At 50.7% G+C, this 19,640-nt stretch overlaps 1 protein-coding gene across 2 annotated transcripts in view; it reads left to right on the top strand.

Moving 5' to 3' along the window:
• The window catches only part of CNTFR (ciliary neurotrophic factor receptor), a 452,132-nt gene extending 442,295 nt beyond the window's left edge, over window positions 1–9,837 (top strand). For both annotated transcript variants that reach the window (XM_082242163.1, XM_082242164.1), the window contains 3 exons: window positions 604–780; window positions 7,622–7,766; window positions 8,535–9,837. In XM_082242163.1, coding sequence (XP_082098289.1) covers window positions 604–780; window positions 7,622–7,766; window position 8,535 — 323 coding nt within the window. In that variant the 3' untranslated portion in view covers window positions 8,536–9,837. The remainder of the gene's footprint in view (window positions 1–603; window positions 781–7,621; window positions 7,767–8,534) is intronic.
• Window positions 9,838–19,640: the final 9,803 nt, after the last annotated feature.

The raw sequence follows: 19,640 nt of genomic DNA, 5'->3' as shown, positions 1-19,640 counted from the left end.
TGATGGTCCAGCTCTCACTTCCATACATCACTACTGGGAAAACCATAGCTTTACCTCTACGGACCTTTGTTGGCAAGTTGATGTCTCTGCTTTTTAAGGTGCTGTCTAGGTTAGTGCTTTTTTAAAAATACATAGGGAATGTATGCTGACCGAGGCCCCCTTTGGAATCGGAGGCCTGGGCCAAGTGGCCCATATGCCCCCCGTCTGTGCCTGGGCATGGAATCCCCGATACATTTACCCAAGAGTAAGCCCTGTTGTATAGCTGGATTTACGTACACCAAAAAGGTTTGTTTCCTATCATCCAGAAAATACTGTTTGTCTGTTTCTCTATTGTTTGGATCACATGCCTGTTACTGCTCTTCTGGCTGGGTTGGGTGCCAAGTTTGCCAGGCTAGGAATGCCAATCAAGATGCTCTCAGGGGCTTGTCATGGATTTCTGGGTGGCACTTGGCAGCTTCCTAACCTGTGCCATCGGACATTTGGGCACCCCCAGTTCTGCGCAAAGCCATGGCCGCAACATCTGACCCCCAAGAGGTGCTGGGACACTGTGAATTCATCGGCAGCCCCCCCCAATGACCCTCCCCTTCTCCCCCTTGCAGGTAGAGCTGTCGGACGGGACGACCCACATCATCACCGACGCCTACGCGGGCAAGGAGTACATCATCCAGGTGGCAGCCAAGGACAACGAGATTGGCACGTGGAGCGACTGGAGCGTGGCCGTGCATGCCACGCCCTGGACTGAGGAGCCCAAGCATCTCACCACGGAAGCCCAGGGAGCAGGTGAAGCCATGGAGATGCAGGAAGAGGAGGGTTTTCCGTGGGGACGGGAAGAGGGAGTCGTTTCTGGGGGGGGGAGGTCTCACTCAGCCAAGGCTAGCGCCAGGGATGGAGTCAGATGGTGCAGAGGCCCTTAGCAGTGACGTTGATTCTTTGTTCAAGGAAACCAGACACTACTTAGCAGTAGTAGGTCTTGCCCCTGTGGAGCAGTTGGTCCCCATTTTCCACCCTTCCATAGGCTCCTCCTCTCCTAACAATAATAATAATAATAATAATAATAATAATAATAATAATAATTTATTACAGTGGTACTTCGGGTTCCATACGCTTCAGGTTACAGACTCCGCTAACCTAGAAATAGTGCTTCAGGTTAAGAACTTTGCTTCAGGATGAGAAGAGAAATTGTGCTCCGGCGGCACAGCAGCAGCGGGAGGCCCCATTAGCTAAAGTGGTGCTTCAGGCTAAGAACAGTTTCAGGTTAAGAATGGACCTCCGGAACGAATTAAGTACTTAACCCGAGGTACTACTGTATTTATACCCCGTCCATTTGGCTGGGCTTCAGCAGCCACTCTGGGCGGCTTCCAGCAAAGTATTAAAATACAGTGGTCTGTTAAACACTAAAAGCTTCCCTAGACAGAGCTGCCTTCAGATGCCTTCTAAAAGTCTGGTAGTTGTTGTTCTCTTTGACATCTTGTGGGAGGGCGTTCCACAGGGCGGGTAGTAATAATAATTTATTATTTCAACCCCGCCCATTTGGCTGGGTTTCCACAGCCACTCTGGGCGGCTTCCAACAAAGATTAAAAAAAGATTAAAATGTCGCACATTTAAAAATTCCCTGAACAGGGTGCCACCATCGAGAAGGCCCTCTGCCTGGTTCCCTGTATCTTGGCTTCTCGCAGTGAGGGAACCACCAGAAGGCCCTTGGATCTGGACCTCAGTGTCCAGGCAGAACGATGGAGGTGGAGACACTCCCAAATATTTCCCAAGCATCTCAAACTGCATCTGCTCCCCTCTGGGATCTGGTTGTGCCCTTCTTATTATCCTGTGCATTCTTAGAGACCGGGGTGGGAGGGGAACTTGTTGCGGCCAGAGAGGGAGGCTCCTGGGATTATTCAGCAGCCTTTTGACACACACACCCTTTCCACTTCATGCTGTGATTCCTGCATGTTTGGGGGTTGGACTAGATGACCCTCGGAACCCCTTCCAATTCTTCTGTACTTCTGTGTAGCCCATATTGTAGACCAGGTGGGAGATTCTGCATCAGAATGAAAGCAGTTGGAGGGTAGCAGCCAGGCGGGCCACATCCCCTTTCCTTCTGCGGGTGCTGATATTGTCTGTGCCTGAGGCCCACCAGATCTGGAGTCCTCGGCCAACAGGGAAACAGGTCCCAGATGTGGCCGACATCTGGGAGGTCCTGTAGCCAGCTTTGAAAGTGGAGGAACTTGCAATGCATGGCTCGCCGCAGCCAGCCCTATAACACCCAGGATTCCTGCCGCCACAGTTGCTCAGAGATAAGGAGTTTTGCAAAACAGCCCCTTCTTTCCATGCCAAAGGTGGGCAGTGCTGGCATAAAGGACTTTTGAACTTTTGCAAGAATCCATCCGTTTTGCTTTGGAAGGAAAGTGGTGGTGAGTTGGGTGCTTGCCTATGGGGTGCTTTGGGAGTGGGCTTCCTGCTCTGCCAGGGGGCTCAACGAGAGACCCTTCCCAGGGCTCTGATTCTGTGTCCCCAAGGAGTTTCTGCCCTGGTGCCTTTGGAGGTAGGCTCTTCCGGGGTTAAGGTGCCCATTTTGAAGGGCGAAGGCATGGAACCATGGAAGGGGAGAGGGCTCCTGCGCTCCAATCCTGGTTGCAGACGTTTCCCATTGGGACATCTACATGGCCACTGTGCAGAGAGGTTGCTGCACTAGGTGGGCCATTTGGCCTGATCCAGCAAGCTTTCTTTAGGTTCTTAAAGAACCCCTGAGCATTAGGTCCAGTCGTGGCCGACTCTGGGGTTGTGGTGCTCATCTCGCTTTACTGGCCAAGGGAGCCGGCGTACAGTTTCTGGGTCATGTGGCCAGCAGGACTAAGCCGCTCTGGCAAACCAGAGCAGCGCACGGAAACGCCGTTTACCTTCCCGCCGGAGTGGTACCTATTTATCTACTTGCACTTTGACGTGCTTTCAAACTGCTAGGTGGGCAGGAGCAGGGACTGAGCAATGGGAGCTCACCCCATCGCGGGGATTTGAACCTCCGACCACCTGATCAGCAAGTCCTAGGCTCTGTGGTTTAACCCACAGCGCCACCTGCACCCCAAACTCTTTATGTTCTTACGTGAGGGTATAAACAACTATGACTACCTGAACGATGCCCCTGCCACCCCAAAGTGTTTTTTCCATTGGGGTGCCCATTTCTTAAGCTCTGTGCTGTGTCTCTAAGTGTTTCTGGCTGGAACACCATTCATCAGGCTTGCAAAGTCCCCGTTTCCCTCGACAGCACCACCACACAGTGCAACTCTCCTCCTCCAGAAGAGGTTCTTGCTTCTACCAACACCTCCAACAGTAACAGTGCTGCTGGCCAAGGAGATAGGCTTGCACAGAACTTCACAGGTTTATCAAAGGAGCTGAGGTCCTGCAATGACTTTATCCGTGTACAGAATTCCAGACCCCAAGACATAGCGATGGCCCTTGAAAAGGAGTCACACAAGTTCAGAGGAAGTTGCTTTGGGTTTATCCTCTTGTCCTGCTTTCCTCTAGAGAAAACTGCTCTTTAGCACTTAATCAGAGCAAACAGACATCCAGGTTTTCTGTGGATTGCTGTTTGTTCTGATTCAGCACTAAAGAGCAGGCTTTTTCCTGGGAGAGAAGTGGGGCAAGGACGAAACCACTTGGACCCATGCTTTATAGGCACAGAAGAAGAGGAAGTGTGGACGAGGCCTTTGGAAGAACTTTCCAAGGGTAAGATCTGTTAAAGAGCAGAACGGACTCCCTTGGAAGGTCTTGATCTCTCCCTCTCTGGAGATTTTTAAGCAGAGGTTCTCCAGTGTCTCCTGAGACAGTGGTTTGCCAACAAGGATGGCCAACGGTAAGGGATTATTCAGCTGAGAGTTGGACTAGATGACCCTTGGGGTCCTTTGCATGATCCTGCATGCAAATCCCATGCTCTGCCCACTGGGCTAAAGTCCCTCTCCCATCATGAAGGCAGAGAGGTCTGTTAACGGCTGTGAACCACGACAATACAATGGAACTGCCTTGTTCAAATGCAGTCTACCTCTAATGCTGGGGATGGAGGAAAGATCAGCCAGCCTCATGCTCTTCTTGCGACCTTCCCAGCGGCTCATGGTAGGATCAGAACACAAGATCAGATGGACCTGGGTCTGATCCTGCAAAGCTGCTCTTCCGCCTACCACTTGCCAGCTGGCTATGCTCTCCCCACCAGGAAAGGGCAGTGGGGTTTCAGGAAACATGGGAACCAGAACAGGCCGTGTGCTTCGCAAAATCTCTGGCAAAAGGCGCTGTCCAGTGTGGGTTTTTGTAGCAGCACACAACGGGAAGCCTGTTAGCGAGGAAAGCCGCAAAGTTAACAACTCTCTGTTTCTAGGAAAGAGCTGGGCTGGCTTCCAAGTGCATAATGTGATATCAGCCTCTGGCTTCCCAGAAGCAGCCGTGCAGAGTCCGGGCTGGTCCCCTCAGCTGGCACCGGCGCTCGTGGGGTTGGGAAATCGAGCAAAAAAAAAATGCTGTCCACTACTAGGAAAGCACCGGGAGGCCTGCCAAAGACCCTCGGGGCGTCTGGTTGTGCGCACACACACACACAGGGGAATGTGCAAATTATCGTGCTGCCCTGCTGCACGACAGCCTTTGTAGAGACGGCACATTTCGGCACGCCAAGGGGGTCAGCTCTTAGGGGCTGCCATGCAGGTGAAATCACTGGCCCTGACAGATTCGGAGAATGTTGCAAACTGCATAAACCCGTACTGTGCAACATCACCCATGCTCCCCTCTTTGGTCCTGTTCAGGTGACCATTGGTGTGTTGGGGACAGGCTGGGGTCTCTCTGCGCCTGATATGTCTTTGGATGCCCCTTGGTCCAGAAATAGCCAAAGTCCAAGCCTGAACATTATTCCCACTTTTCCTTGGGCTTGCTTTTATGGTTATAGGAAGCGGGTAGCGCTGTGGTCTAAACCACCAAACCTCTTGGGCTTGCCGATCGGAAGGTCAGCGGTTCGAATCCCCGCGACGAGGTGAGCTCCCATTGCTTTGTCCCAGCTCCTGCCAACCTAGCAGTTTGAAAGCACGCCAGTGCAAGTAGATAAATAGGTACCGCTGTGGCAGGAAGGTAAACGGCATTTCTGTGCGCTCTAGTTTCCGTCACGGTGTCCCGTTGCGCCACAAGTGGTTTAGTCCTGCTGGCCACATAACTCGGAAAACTGTCTGTGGACAAACACTGGCTCCCTCGGCCTGAAGTGAGATGAGCACCACAACCCCATAGTCGCCTTTGACTGGACTTAACCGTCCAGGGGTCCTTTACCTTTTTACCTGTTTATGGTTAAGCAAGTGCAAGTCGCTTTCAAGAACTACACCGAATAGTCACATCAGTGCAAGACAGAGGATTTCAAGGCTGGAGATATTTTGCAAGTGTCACATTCTTTTTCATCTTTTTCTCTACCTGTTCATTGGTTTTGATTGCCTTACACTGTTATTTTGGGCCCCGTTTTGTTTCCTTAACGCTGGTGTGACGAAGCATCCCCGTGATATCACCCCAGCCAGTTGTGGACCATGCAGCCAATGTTAGAGTGTCACAGTGCAACATACCCAATTAGCTTCGGTTGTGTGATGATGGTCAGTACCATAAATGCATGCCTTCATGCCTTCCCCCCAAAAGGCAAAACAAGTAACTCTTTGTGACCATTTTGTAACCAAGAAAGATTGAACAAGGGACTCAGTGATGGTCAGTGTCCTGCAACTTGGACTTTAGTGTGAGCAGAGACTGCCCTCTGGTGGCCATGCGGCTTGGCATGCAAGTAGGAAGGGCAGCAGGCAGCCTGCAAGAGTTCATTGCAACTCTAAGCCCCATTGACGTCAATGGCACTAATTGCTCTCCTAATGAATATCGTTTAGCAATGTTCTCCAGTGGGTTGCACTTCCTCATCTGTCTCTTGGTGGTCCCTGTGTGGTGCTGTGAAAATAGCACCCAACATTATTATTCATATTATTAATACAGTGGTACCCCGCAAGACGAACGCCTCGCGAGACGAAAAACTCGCAAAATGAAAGGTTTTTTCGTTTTCAAGTTGCCTCGCAAGACGAATTTCCCTATGGGCTTGCTTCGCAAAACGAAGCTTGCCCCGGGGGCAGCGGGTCTTCTCTTTTGAAGCAAGGGGCGGCGGGGAGAAGCGATCTTCTCCCCGCAGCCCCAGGTCCGGGGACAGTGGGAAGCGCTTCCCGCTGCCCCCGGACCTCTTTTGAAACAAGGGGCTGCGGGGAGATCGCTTCTCCCAGTGCTCCGAAGCCGGGCGGGGGGGCGGGAACACCTGCCCCCACCGCCCGGCTTTGGAACGCTGCTCCGAAGCCGGGCGGGGGGCGGGAACACCTTCTGAAGGCGGGCGGGGGGCGAAAGTCTTTGTCCCCCCTGCCTGCCTTCCCAGGGGCTTTTAAATCGCCCCGGACAGCGGAGAAGTCCTCCGCTGTCCGGAGCGATTTTAAAATGCCGCCCGCCAGCATTTTAAGATCGCCCCGGACAGCGGAGAAGTCCTCCGCTGTCCCGGGGTTTTTAAAAATGCTGGGGGTGGGAAGAAAAGCCCTTGTCCCCCCCCCCAGCCTTCAGAAGAGGTCCGGGGACAGACTGTCCCCAGACCTGGTCTGAAGGCGGTTTCCCTAGGAACGCATTAATTGATTTTCAATGCATTCCTATGGGAAACCGTGCATCGCAAGACGAAAAAACCGCAAGACGAAGAGACTTGCGGAACGAATTAATTTCGTCTTGCGAGGCACCACTGTATTGTTCATTTCATCTTTATCCTGCCATTCCAACATGGAGCGCAGGGCAGAGTACATTCTCTCCCCCCTCACAACAACCTTGCAGAGGAGGGCTGGGTGAGAGACAGCCGCGTTGGATTTCATGGCTGAGGGAGGAGACCTTACTTGGAAAATCAATACAACCCAGGTGGTTAAGAAAGCCCAACAGAGACTCCATCTCCTCAGAATATTGCGAAAGAACAATGTCAATCAACATTTGATGATCTCCTTCTACCGGTCAACAACAGAAAGTGCCCTTTCATAGTGCATCACGGTGTGGGACGCTGGTTTGACATCAGCTGATAGGAAGTGCCAACCTAGCAGTTCGAAAGCATGTCAAAGTGCAAGTAGATAAATAGGTACCACTCCAGCGGGAAGGTAAAAGGCATTTCCGTGTGCTGCTCTGGTTCGCCAGAAGCGGCTTAGTTATGCTGGCCACATGACCTGGAAGCTGTACACTGGCTCCCTCGGCCAATAAAGCGAGATGAGCGCCGCAACCCCAGAGTCGGCCACGACTGGACCTAATGGTCAGGGGTCCCTTTACATTTACATTCTGCATGGACTGGTTGCAAGGCAACATGTGCAAGTGGCTTGAGATACCTATGAGGTCCATAAATTACCATATAGCATCTATTCAACAAATAAAACAGCAACAATTTGTTGTTGACAAAGGGCAGCTGGACATATAAAGGGCCCCGTTACGTTCAGGAGCTGAGGGCCTCATCAAACCTAAATCTGGCCCTGACTGTACATGACTCCATGGGGCAAGGAGAGGGGGGGCCCTGGACGCCCGCTCTACCTGTGCCCCTGGCATTAATCCCTTTCCCTTGCTTTCCCCTCTCCTTCAGAGACGACGACCGCCAGCACCTCAGCCTTTGTGGTCCCCACCACCAGCAGCATCGGGAACTCGGAGGAGCAAGGCAGCGATGGAGCCATCGCCCTGTCCTGGGTGGCTAGTCTGCTCTTGGTGGCTTTCAGCATCCACTTTATTTAGTGAGTGTCTCTTAGGGCCCCCCCTCCTTGTGGGATGAAGGGGGCAGGGGGAAAAGGGGAAAGAAAACAGGGGGGGTTATATGGAAGCTGGCATCCGTCTGTCTCAGGAGACGCTGGAGGGGTCCGCCTTTGGGGGTGAGGTCAAGCCCTGGGGAGGTTGTGGCTGTTGGGACCATGGACCGCTCTCCCTGTGGACTCTCCTTCCTTGGAGGTTTCTCAGCAGAAAGTTCTTCCTGACGTTTGGCCCCGTGAGAACAGGATGCCGGACTAGACAGGCTCTCCATAGGATCTTTTTGTTGTTGTTAGATCGTTTTTATTAATTTCCCAATAAAAGACATCCAATTAACATATCAAATCATGATCCAGTAAAAATTAAAAAAATAAGGTTGAATTATCTTCCGAATTGTAATTATTAATTTTACGGTTTCCCATAGTCTGCACCTTGAAGTATGTCCAAATCTCAGTCCTGCCTCTCAGCGATTTTTCCATATTTCCACATCTCGATTTTAACTCTCCAAGGCTCTCCATAGGATCTTGTGGTAGCCAATTTCCTCCTCTTTGCATTTGTCCAGTCCCTTTCTAAAACCATCCAGGTCTCTCGCCATCACTGCCCCCAGTGGCAGTGAGTTCCAGGGTTTAACAAGAGGCGGTGACAACCACCACCAATTTGAATGGCTGCCTCAGAGGTTGGCCAATGTGGGAACAGGACGCTGGGCTAGGGGGGCCACTTCTTATGTTCACTTTTCCTTTCCCTCCCCCTTCCTCTAGACTCGGCCTCGGAGCCCCGCTGAGGAGGTCCCCGACTCACCGGAACGTCTGTCTTTGCTTCTGTTTTGCACATGGTCTGAAGGACGTGTTCCGTTTCTCTTCATCGCTGCACTTCTCAGAAGGCCGAGCCCCCCCCCCAAGAAGATCGAAGGGGGCCCAGGCTCTCCGCCTGCCCGCCCACCTGCCTGCAACCCAACCAACTACAAACTTACCCAGAACTTTGCAAAGCCGCCTGACTAAACCTTCAAAAAGACAGAGGAGCTCTCCTCGCACGCGAAAGTGACAGGCGGGAATGTGGGATGGGATTGGGGGTGGGGGGAGGAGAAAGGCAGGCCTGAAGTGGGGGGGAGGGAGGAAGGGAGCAGCAGCCGGGAGCACCAGCCACCCCCCTGGCCCCGGGTTCAGATCATACAGCTAAACCACCACGCCAAAGACCCTCTGCTGGGCATGCTTCGAACCCGCAGCCCGGTTCCTGGACACAGGAGTGCGACAGACGGACGGACGGACAGGGCGGCTCTGGGAGGGGAGGCCACGAACCTGGCGCCCAGGGGGGGCTGCCCCACAAGGCCGGCGTTCCTCTTCCTCCCCTTCCTCCTCTTGGCAGCTGTGAGAGAATGAACCTTTGAGCCCTCGGCCGGGCAGAGAGAGTCAAATGTTCCCGCGGAGGCATCGCGGCTCTGCCCCACGCATCAGGGTGGGGGGCGGAATAAAGCAAGCGCCCCACCGGGAGCCACAAGACGGGGGCATCAAGGCGGCTGGCGGGTCTTTGTTTTTTAAAAGAAGCCGTTCGTAACTGTCCCACCAAAGGAGACGTCGGGAGGGGGTCCCATCTTGGAAAACACACGCTCACCCCTTCCCTCCCGCCCCATTTGTAGCTGTGTGCCCCCCTTCCGTTTATACAGAGAAACTCCTTTGGTTTGTGTATTGGTCTTATTACTGGGGAGTGGGATGTATACCCGATGGAACTGTAGCTAAACTAAGATGTCCTCTTGGCCCCCCACCTCACCCAAAACTGCCCTGTTCCCTCTCTTCGCCCCTTCCCCAAGCCCTGTTTTGTAAGAATCCGGCTTCCCCAAATTCCCTTCCTCTCCCTCCCTCCCCTCGTTTCAAAGTGCAGTATTGAACACCCTACGCCCTATTATTCCAAAACGATAATATGCTGTATTTGAACTTTTTATAGATGTGTATATATATAAAAAAAACTTTTAGAATCACACACACTTCACTGAAGGAAAAACAAAAAAACAAAACACCCGCACTCAGACAAGAGAGAGATTGTTCATTAAATGTGACCATTTCATTACGGCTTTTTTGTGAATGTGGTAAATGGTTTGGTTTGGAGCCTTGGAGCCAGGAGCCTTGAAATGAGGAAGAAGGAGAAGGATCTGCCGTCTCATAAATGAAGGTGCCAAGGCAATAAGGAGGGCACATGGGGGGGACAGGACACACACATAAGGGGCACCTTGAGGTGTCTTTGCAAACTTTGTCCCACCACTAAGAAGAACTTTCTGGCAGTAAGAGCCCATTGACGGTGGAGCAGACTCCCGAAGAAGGTGGTGGTCTTTCCTTCTTTGGAGGTTTTTAAGCAGAGGTTGGTTGGCCGCCTTCCAGGTATTGTGATTCCAGGCATTGGAGGGGGCTGGACTGGATGACCCTCAGGGTCCCTTCCAGCTCTGCAGCTCTAAGATTCAATCATCTTCATCATCATCAAACCTTTATTGGCATCACATTCAGAATAAATAGGCAATGAGTCGTTGCCTTATTATTATTATTATTATTATTATTATTATTATTATTAATTTCTACACCGCCCATCTGGCTGGGTTTCCCCAGCCACTCTGGGCAGCTTCCAATAGAATATTAAAAACTCAATAAAACATCAAACAGTGAAAGCTTTCCTAAACAGGGCTGCCCTGAGATGTCTACTAAAAGTCAGATAGTTTATTTCCTTGACATCTGGTGGGAGGGCGTTCCACAGGGCGGGCGCCACCACCAAAAAGGCCCTCTGCCTGGTTCCCTGTAACCTCCCTTCTCGCAGGGAGGGAACCACCAGAAGGCCCTCGGAGCTGGACCTCAGTGTCCGGGCAGAACGATGGGGTTGGAGACGCTCCTTCAGGTATACTGGACCATTTGGGGCTTTACAGGTCAGCACCAACACTTTGAATTGTGCTCAGAAACGTACTCTGTTAATTTCAATTTCTGAAAAAGAAATAATGGCCAATTCCACGTTTGTGCCCCCTACCCTGCCCATATTACCTCCAAGGTCCTCTTGATTCTGATGGTGTTAATGTTCAAATAACCTTGCTTCAGGCGTTACGTCCTTATTTTAATTTTTGGTTGATGAATCAGTTCTAATTTGGATGTGAAAGGTGCCTTTTCTTCAAATCTCTGCCAGCAATAGAATGGGTCCTGTTCTGTGGGGACACTTCCCCCCCCCCCCATCCCTGGGATAGCTCAGTCAGTAAGGCAAGCGGCTCTTAATCTCTGGGTTGTGTGTTTGAGCCCCATGTTGGGTGAAAGACTCCTGCCTCGTCGGAGGTTGGACTAGATGACCCTTGGGGTCCCTTCCATGATTCTATTATCTCCCCCCCCCAGCACTTCCTATCCGGTGGCATCCCAACACTTCTACGCCTCTCCAGATTTGGGGTCATGCAGACTCGCTCTGAGCCCTGCTCACCTGTCCTTGGAATGAGGGATGCTCTGGATGCAAAGATCCCAGGTAAGAGGCCTGGTTTATTCAGGTGAGAAGGATCTCAGGTACCAAGGCAGGTAAGGAGGAACAAACCCCTGTGTTGCAATACAGAATAATCTGCTCAATTACAGCTGCAACATGTGGCTAATAAATGTAGTAAATGTATTAGTATTATTAGTGGTTAGAATGTCATCCAAAATTTACAAATCATCAACTTCAAAATAATATACAGTCATACCTCGGGATAAATGTGCTTCAGGTTGAGCGCATTCGGGTTGCGCTCTGCAGCGACCCGGAAGTAACAGAGTGCGTTACTTCCGGGTTTTGCCGCTCGTGCATGCGCAGACGGTCAAAATGATGCGTGGAAGTGGCAAAATGCGACCCACACATGTGCAGATGCGCTGTTGCGTCTTACATTATGTTCAGGATGCGAACAGGGCTCTGGAACAGATCCTGTTCGCATCCCGAGGTACCACTGTATATACACTGTATATACAGTGGTACCTCTGGTTACATACTTAATTCGTTCTGGAGGTCCATTCTTAACCTGAAACTGTTCTTAACCTGAAGCACCACTTTAGCTAATGGGGCCTCCTACTGCCGCTGCGCCGCCAGAGCACGATTTCTGTTCTCATCCTGAAGCAAAGTTCTTAACCCAAGGTACTATTTCTGGGTTAGCGGAGTCTGTAATCTGAAGCGTCTGTAACCTGAAGTGTACGTAACTCGAGGTACCACTGTATATCGGTCCATAACCAAGAAGTAGTCAGCGTGATGAATTGCTGGGAGGGAACAGGACGTCGCAGGAGGGATGCCTTTCAATGGATGATGTCCAAAAGCATTCTGGTGGTGGGTGTTCCAACGTGAAGAATTCAGTAGCAACCAGCTAACAAGCAGAACAGAACAGTATATCCGGACTGAATCAACTGTTTCGAAGATGAATCTTTGTCAGCAAATAATTTTTGATAGAATATCCATACAGGTAAATGTAGTACTTGTGGATCAGAGCTCACTTAGTGTGTGATCTTTTCCCTCCTGCATTTTTGAGGAAAATTTGTTGTTCCTTGCATCCCCATCCCACATTCTTCTCCAAAGAGCTCAAGGTGGTGTAAATTGTTCTCCTTCCTCCATTAATCCTCATAATAACCCTGTGAGGTAAGTTAGGCTGAAAGGCAGGGACTGCTGCCCCCTCCCAAGGTCACACGCCCAGTGAGCTTCGATACTGAGCGAGGATTTGAACCCCTATTTCTCAGGTTCCAGCTCAGTGCTCTAACCGTTACACCACACTCCCTTGACAAATCAATGTGCAGGCATCCACCTGTCGTGAGGATTGTGTCAACGCAGGTGCGCATTGTTTGGGGTCACTCCAACGTGGTGTTGGAACTCCAGCAGCCATCAAAATCTGCAACTGGACCACGGAGGGAGGTTGTGGCCCTGTCCCATTGCAGGATTTCTGCAGCAATGCATGTAATGCTTGAGAGTGAGCCCTGGACCCTTTGCTTGAACTGGAAAAGAAGGTTGTGCAATTCATCCAGGCAAGAGTTCCGAATGAGTGGGGCTTTCGAAAGACTGCTGCTTGGTTTTATTCACCTTACTTGGAGAGCATTTTTTGCAGAGGAGAGGCTACCATGGAGCAATTTTCCATCGTCCCATGTTTGGTTTCTGACAACTCCAGATTAATTTAGATCTTAGGTAATGGTGGTGTCAGATGACCCTGGGTGGGAACTATTCGGCATAAAAACATGGAGCTGGAAGGTTGGAAGGGTCCCTCAAGTCATCTAGTCAATCCCTTTACAATGCAGGAATTTCAACTAAGCTTAGGGCCCTCCTATCTATGGGATTGCCTCTCCTGGTCTGCCCCGCAGAGGACCTTAAGGTCCATGAATAATCCTAGTTTAGAGGTCCCGGGCCCTAAGGAAGTCAGACTATCCTCCACCAGGGCCAGGGCCTTCTCAGTGATGGCTCCGACCTGGTAGAATGCTCTGTCCCATGAGACCAGGGCCCTGCAGGATTTAACCTCCTTCCGTCGGGCCTGTAAGACAGAGCTATTCTGCCTGGCTTTCAATTTGAACTTAGCCTGATCTTTTATTCCCCTTCCTTCCCTCCCTCTCCCCTATTTATGAAGATTACCTGCTCTGCGACCCCACAGCTAATTCTCCCCTGGTCTCCTCGCTGGCCCAAATAGGACTAATTTAGCCAGCTAGCCCTGGTGATCATCTAATGTTTATTGGATGGATTTTCCCCCCTAAATGATTTTTGAATTCTGAATTTATTGTTATTCACATTTTATGCAGTATTTTATGCTGTTTTTTGTTGCATCAATTAAGTGTTTTACATTTGTTGTTAGCCGCCCTGAGCCTGCTTTTCAGAACTGGGAAGGGCAGGGTATGAAAATAAAAATAAAAAATAAAACATCCATGACGGAGGGCCATTCAGCCTCTGCTTGGAAACCTCCAAGGAAGGAGAGTCCACCACCTTCCATGGGAGACCGTTCCACTGTAGAACAGTTATTACTCTCAGAAAGTTCTTCCTGGTGTATAGTTTGAATCTCCTTTGTTATAACTTGAATCCACTGGTTCAAGTCTTAACTTCCGGAGGAGAAGAAAACAAGCTTGCTCCCTCTGCCATGGGGCAGCCCTTGAGATATTTGAAGATGGAACTCATATCTTCTCTCAGTCTCTTTTCCAGGCTAAACATATCCAATTCCCTCAAACATTCCTCATCAGGCTTGGCTTCCAGACCCTTCCCTTGATCATCTTCCAGCTTGTCAACTTCCTTCTTAAATTGTGGTGCCCAGAATTGGACACAGTATTCCAGGTGTGGTCTGACCAAGGCAGAAGAGAGTGGGACTATTACTTCCCTTGAAGTACACTTCTGTTAATGCAGCCCAAAATAGTATTAGCTTTTAAAGCTATTGCATCACACGGTTGACTCATGTTGAGCTTGTGGTCCACCAAGACCCCTAGATCCTGTTCGCATGTACTGCTAATAAGCCAGGTTTTCCCCATCCTATATTTGTGCATCTAGTTCTTCCTACCAAAGTGACATTTGTCCCTCTTGAAATCCAAGTTGTTTGTTTGGGCCCATTTCTCCAATCTGTTAATTCATTTTGAAACCTGATTCTGTCCTCTGCCGCTTTAGCTACCCTTCCCAGTTTGGTGTCCCATCGAGTTTGATGAGCATCCCCTCAATTCCTTCATCCAAGTCATTTATAAAGACGTTGAACAACGGGCCCAAGACTTCCTGCACCATCCCATTGTGCACGGTCTTTCAACAGATATGCCAGTGCTTTTATTTACTGGCTCATGTTAGAAAGGCAACACAGCCCTTGAGAGGTACTATTGTTAGCTACTGGTTGTGAACAGGATCCGTTCTGGAGGCCCGTTCGCAACATGAAAAGAGCGCAACCCGCAGTGGCGTGTCTGTGCATGCGTGGGTTGCAATTCACTGCTTCTGCGCATGCGTGTGATGTCATTTTGCGCTTCTGCGCATGCACGAGCGGCAAAACCCAGAAGTAACCCTTTCTGGTACAGCGATACCTCGGGTTACATACGCTTCAGGTTACATACACTTCAGGTTACAGACTCCGCTAACCCAGAAATAGTGCTTCAGGATGAGAACAGAAATCGTGCTCCGGCAGCGCGGAAACAGCAGGAGGCCCCATTAGCTAAAGTGGTGCTTCAGGTTAAGAACAGTTTCAGGTTAAGAACGGACCTCCGGAACGAATTAAGTACTTAACCCGGAGGTACCACTGTACTTCCGGGTCACCATGGGACATAACCTGAAAGAACGTAACATGAAGTGGACATAACATGAGGTATGACTGTACTAGCCTTGCATTTCGGATGGGTCCTGGGTTTCCAAAATTGGCTCTGAAAACCCACTAATGAACAACTGCCAGGCAGTGAGACTTTGCTACCGATGTCTCTCAAGAGCTCAGACTCTGACTGCTCTGGGCTCGGTCCTTGCAGCTGAAACTTGCATGCACTCATGTGACTCCTCCCCACATGACCTGTCTGTGATGAGAGTTTGAGCCAAAAGGGATAGGTGCCATATTCTGAAATCTGCATCTGGTCCCGTTCTTGAACATCTCCCACACCACAGCCATATTTCTCCTCCACTCCCCGTTCCTCCCCTGATCCCAGCAGTGCGCGCGCATCAAGGAGCTCGGAGCATGGAAGTTCAATATGCCAAGGGGCAAACTTCCCATCAACCCCACTGTGGGCTCTCACATCCCTCCAATGAGCCCTAAAAACTTTTAGCAGTGCAATAAAAGCTGTACCGGGACCCCTAATTAATTCCTAATCCTCGTTTCCTGGACCTCGTTCCAGGAGGGGTGGGACTTGTTAATGGGGATCTGGGTGGGGAAAGAGTCATTTTCCCTGCTCAGCTGAAGAGGATCACTGAAGCCAGCCCTGGCCAGACCCCCACCCCCAAAGGACCCCCTACGTGGCTCTCAGGGCCAGTGCAAAAGGTTGCGTCACTAAACGGTGGCTTGTCGCCCAGCTCTGGAAACACTCATTTACCTGTCCCCATTATAAATCACTTCCTGATAAACCAGAAGAGAGATTAGGATATTGGTCACTCTTCCTCCATGATGGCTTTGCAAAAGAGCCCCAAATAACCAAACCCCAAGAAGAAAAGGCGAGGAAATTTGGTATGTTTCCCCTAGGCTCATAGCTGTCCATGAAGGCGCAGGTCCATTCTGTGTCCAGGGCAGCTGTCTACCAGCTCCATCTAGTACGCAAGATGAGACCCTACCTGCCCACAGACTGTCTTGCCAGAGTGGTGCATGCTCTGGTTATCTCCCACTTGGACTACTGCAATGCGCTCTACGTGGGGCTACCTTTGAAGGTGACCCGGAAACTACAACTAATCCAGAATGCGGCAGCTAGACTGGTGACTGGGAGCAGCCGCTGAGACCATATAACACCTGTCCTGAAAGACCTACATTGGCTCCCAGTACGTTTCCGAGCACAATTCAAAGTGTTGGTGCTGGCCTTTAACGCTCCAAACGGCCTCAGTCCAGTATACCTGAAGGAGCGCCTCCACCCCCATCATTCTACCCGGACACTGAGATCCAGCGCCAAGGGCCTTCTGGCGGTTCCCTCACAGTGAGAAGTGAGGTTACAGGAAACCAGGCAGAGGGCCTTCTCAGTAGTGGCACTAACCCTGTGGAACACCCTAGCATCAGATGTCAAGGAAATAAACAGCTATCTGACTTTTAGAAGACATCTGAAGGCAGCCCTCTTAGCCCATTTGGTTGCATGCAACACTCCCCTCTTTCCAGCCTTCTTGCAATGAGTTTAAAATCCTTTACTTACAGAATGCTCCAAGGTCAGATTCATGCATTTATCCAGGCAGCAGCAAGGAGAACACAGGCAGAATACTCTGGGGTAGAAAATACAGAATATGTGCTCTAAGCTGGGAGCAAAACTTAGACACGTCTTCCTTGGTCAGTTACATGGAGAGCGAGCAGGAAGACAAGGCTTCACCTCCACCCTCATTTGGAGAGGAGGGGGCGTGGCCTAACTGAGTCTAGGAAATACATCTCTATTGTCTTAACCCTAGTTAACCCACAAAGAGATGTTCACGGGGAAGAGATAACCTTGGAAGGCAGTGGACTCTGCTTTGGTGGAGGCCCATCTGTCAGTGATTCTTTAGCTGTGAATCGGGGTCAGACTAGATGACCCCAAGGTACTAAAGCACCCATGACAGGCGGCCAAGGAACCTCTGCTTAAAAGCTTCCAATGGAGTCCCCCTTCTGAGGCAGTCCGTTCCACTCGGAAGGTAGAGGGCTCTCCTTCCCAGCTATGTCTTGCCCTCCCTCTCCACTTACTCACCAGGAGACCTCTCTTTCTTTCAGATCCTCCCCCCCCCCAACCACAGGAGAGGAAGGACCTCCAAGGAAGGTGAGCAAATTAGCCGGCTTCTCCTCGCAAGCTGCCTTTTAAATGCCCCATTACCAGGCTGCACCGCTTCATCATTTATTAATGTTTCATTAGTGTTGAAAACATCTGGTAATTAATTATGCGCTAATTATAGATTCACGGCCCTGGGCCCTGAAAGCCCGGGTGATTTATAACAGCTGACGGCTCTCCATCAGCCCCCTCCTCACGGGAAGCGCTGGTGAGTCATGTCTGCTCCCAATGAGGGCTTGAGCCTTCGCTTTGTCAGAGGCACGCAGAGCTGGTGGAGACTAAGAACCAAAGGAGAACCTGGTGGATCAGGCCCAACGGCCCGTCTAGTCCACAGAGTCCTCTTGCTGTCCTGAAGACGTTCTGCTGGCCAGAGCCCCTAGCAGGAGCAGCTAGGGGGTGAACCCACCCTGAGACCCAGGCTCCAAATATTTTCCTTAACTGCCCAAGTGGTTCTGGGTAGGAAGTGAAGGCAAGAGTCTTCTCTTTATTATTATTATTATTATTATTATTATTATTATTATTATTATTACCCAGCCAGAGCCGGGCTCAGGGTGGCTAACACCAGTAAAATTACAGTAAAAGCATAATGGGGGGGTAGGGAACCAATTTAAAATACAGGTTAAAATGCAATTTAAAATGCAGCCTCATTTTAAAATAGCTGATAAATCAAGACCATAAGGGGAGGGAAACATAAGGGTCAGACTGAGTCCAAACCAAAGGCCAGGCGGAACAGCTCTGTCTTGCAGGCCCTGCGGAAAGATATCAAGTCCCGCAGGGCCCTGGTCTCTTGGGACAGAGCGTTCCACCAAGTCGGGGCCAGAACTGAAAAGGCCCTGGCCCTAGTGGAGACCAATCTAACCTCCTTGCAACCTGGGACCTCCAAAGTATTGTCATTTGTGGTCCTTAAGGTCCTCTGCGGGACATACAAGGAGAGGCAGTCCTGTGGGTACATGGGTTCTAGGTCTTGCATTTTGTTTTCTAGAATATGGCCCTTGGAGGTAGACTGCTTCTGAACCTGGAGGCTCTCTACATCCTTTGTGGCTACTGGCCCTCATATAGACTGGCTTTGGGCTTCCATTTTCACAACCGATGAATGAAAGATGCAACCTTCGCACTCTTCCAAGGTCCTTTCTTCCCAGATACGCCTCTCCATTTCCCACCCAGAGGGGTGTCTAGTTGGGCCACAGCAGCTCATAGGATACTAGACTCCTGCATTCCAGGGGGTTGGACTAGATGACCCCGTGGGTACCTTCCAAATCTGTGATTCTTTGGAGAGGCTTCCCTTGGCCTGACACCCACAGGTCTTTCTTTAGCATATGCACCACCGGGGTGCTTCGGCGCATGCACGTGACCTCATTTTGTGCTTCTGCGCATGAGTGAGTGGCGAAACCCAGAAGTAACCCTTCCTGGTAATTCCAGGTTGCCATGGGACGTAACCTGAAAGAATGTAACATGAAGCGGACGTAACATGAGGTATGACTGTATATATGAATTTTGTTTTTCTAGCTTGATCAAAATTATTTATTATTTCATAACAGGTAGATAGTTAAGGGGACGCGGGTGGCGCTGTGGGTTAAACCACAGAGCCTAGGACTTACCGATCAGAAGGTCAGTGGTTCGAATCCCCGCGACGGGGTGAGCTCCTGTTGCTCGGTCCCTGCTCCTGCCAACCTAGCAGTTCGAAAGCACGTCAAAGTGCAAGTAGATCAATAGGTACCGCTCTGGTGGGAAGGTAAACGGCGTTTCCGTGCGCTGCTCTGGTTTGCCAGAAGTGATTTAGTCATGCTGGCCACATGACCTGGAAGCTGTACACCGGCTCCCTTGGCCAATAAAGTGAGATAAGCGCCATCGAAGTGCAAGTAGATAAATAGGTACCTCTTAATCGGGAAGGTAAACGGCATTTCTGTGCGCTGCTCTGGTTCGCCAGAAGCGGCTTAGTCCTGCTGGCCACATGACCCGGAAGCTGTACGCCGGCCCCCTTGGCCAATAAAGCGAGATGAGCGCCGCAACCCCAGAGTCATCCACGACTGGACCTAACGGTCAGGGGTCCCTTTACCTTTACCTAGATAGTTAAGAGCTTAGGCAGCTTCAGCGGTGGGCGCCTGGTGCCCCTCCAGAATTCGGCACCTGGGTGCCCCACACCCCTTGCACCCCCGGGTAAAGATGGCCCTGATCCTATGTCACAAGAAGAGGCTGCTGGATCAGACCAAAGGCACACCAAGTAAAGCATCCTGTTCCCTCAGAGGCCGGTCAGAAGCTTGTGGGAAATCTGCAAGCAGGATTCAAGCGCAAGAGCAACTTTCTCCTCCTGTGGTTTCTGGCATTCAGAAGTGTTTCTGCCTCAATAGCCCTCCATGAATTTTTCCAGTCCTCTTTTAAAGCCATCCATGTTGGTGGCCATTGCTGCCTCAAGTGGCAAGGAGTTCCACAGTTCAACTCTGCTGCTGCCTGAAGGATTTTCTTCTGTCTTCCAAGCAGAAGGACGGATTATTACAG

The sequence above is a fragment of the Podarcis vaucheri genome (genome assembly GCF_965113315.1).
Source record: "Podarcis vaucheri genome assembly, chromosome: 11".
In the NCBI taxonomy this organism is placed as follows: domain Eukaryota; kingdom Metazoa; phylum Chordata; class Lepidosauria; order Squamata; family Lacertidae; genus Podarcis; species Podarcis vaucheri.
Note: the sequence above shows the minus strand (reverse complement) of the source record. Positions and strands in the feature narration are given on the sequence as shown.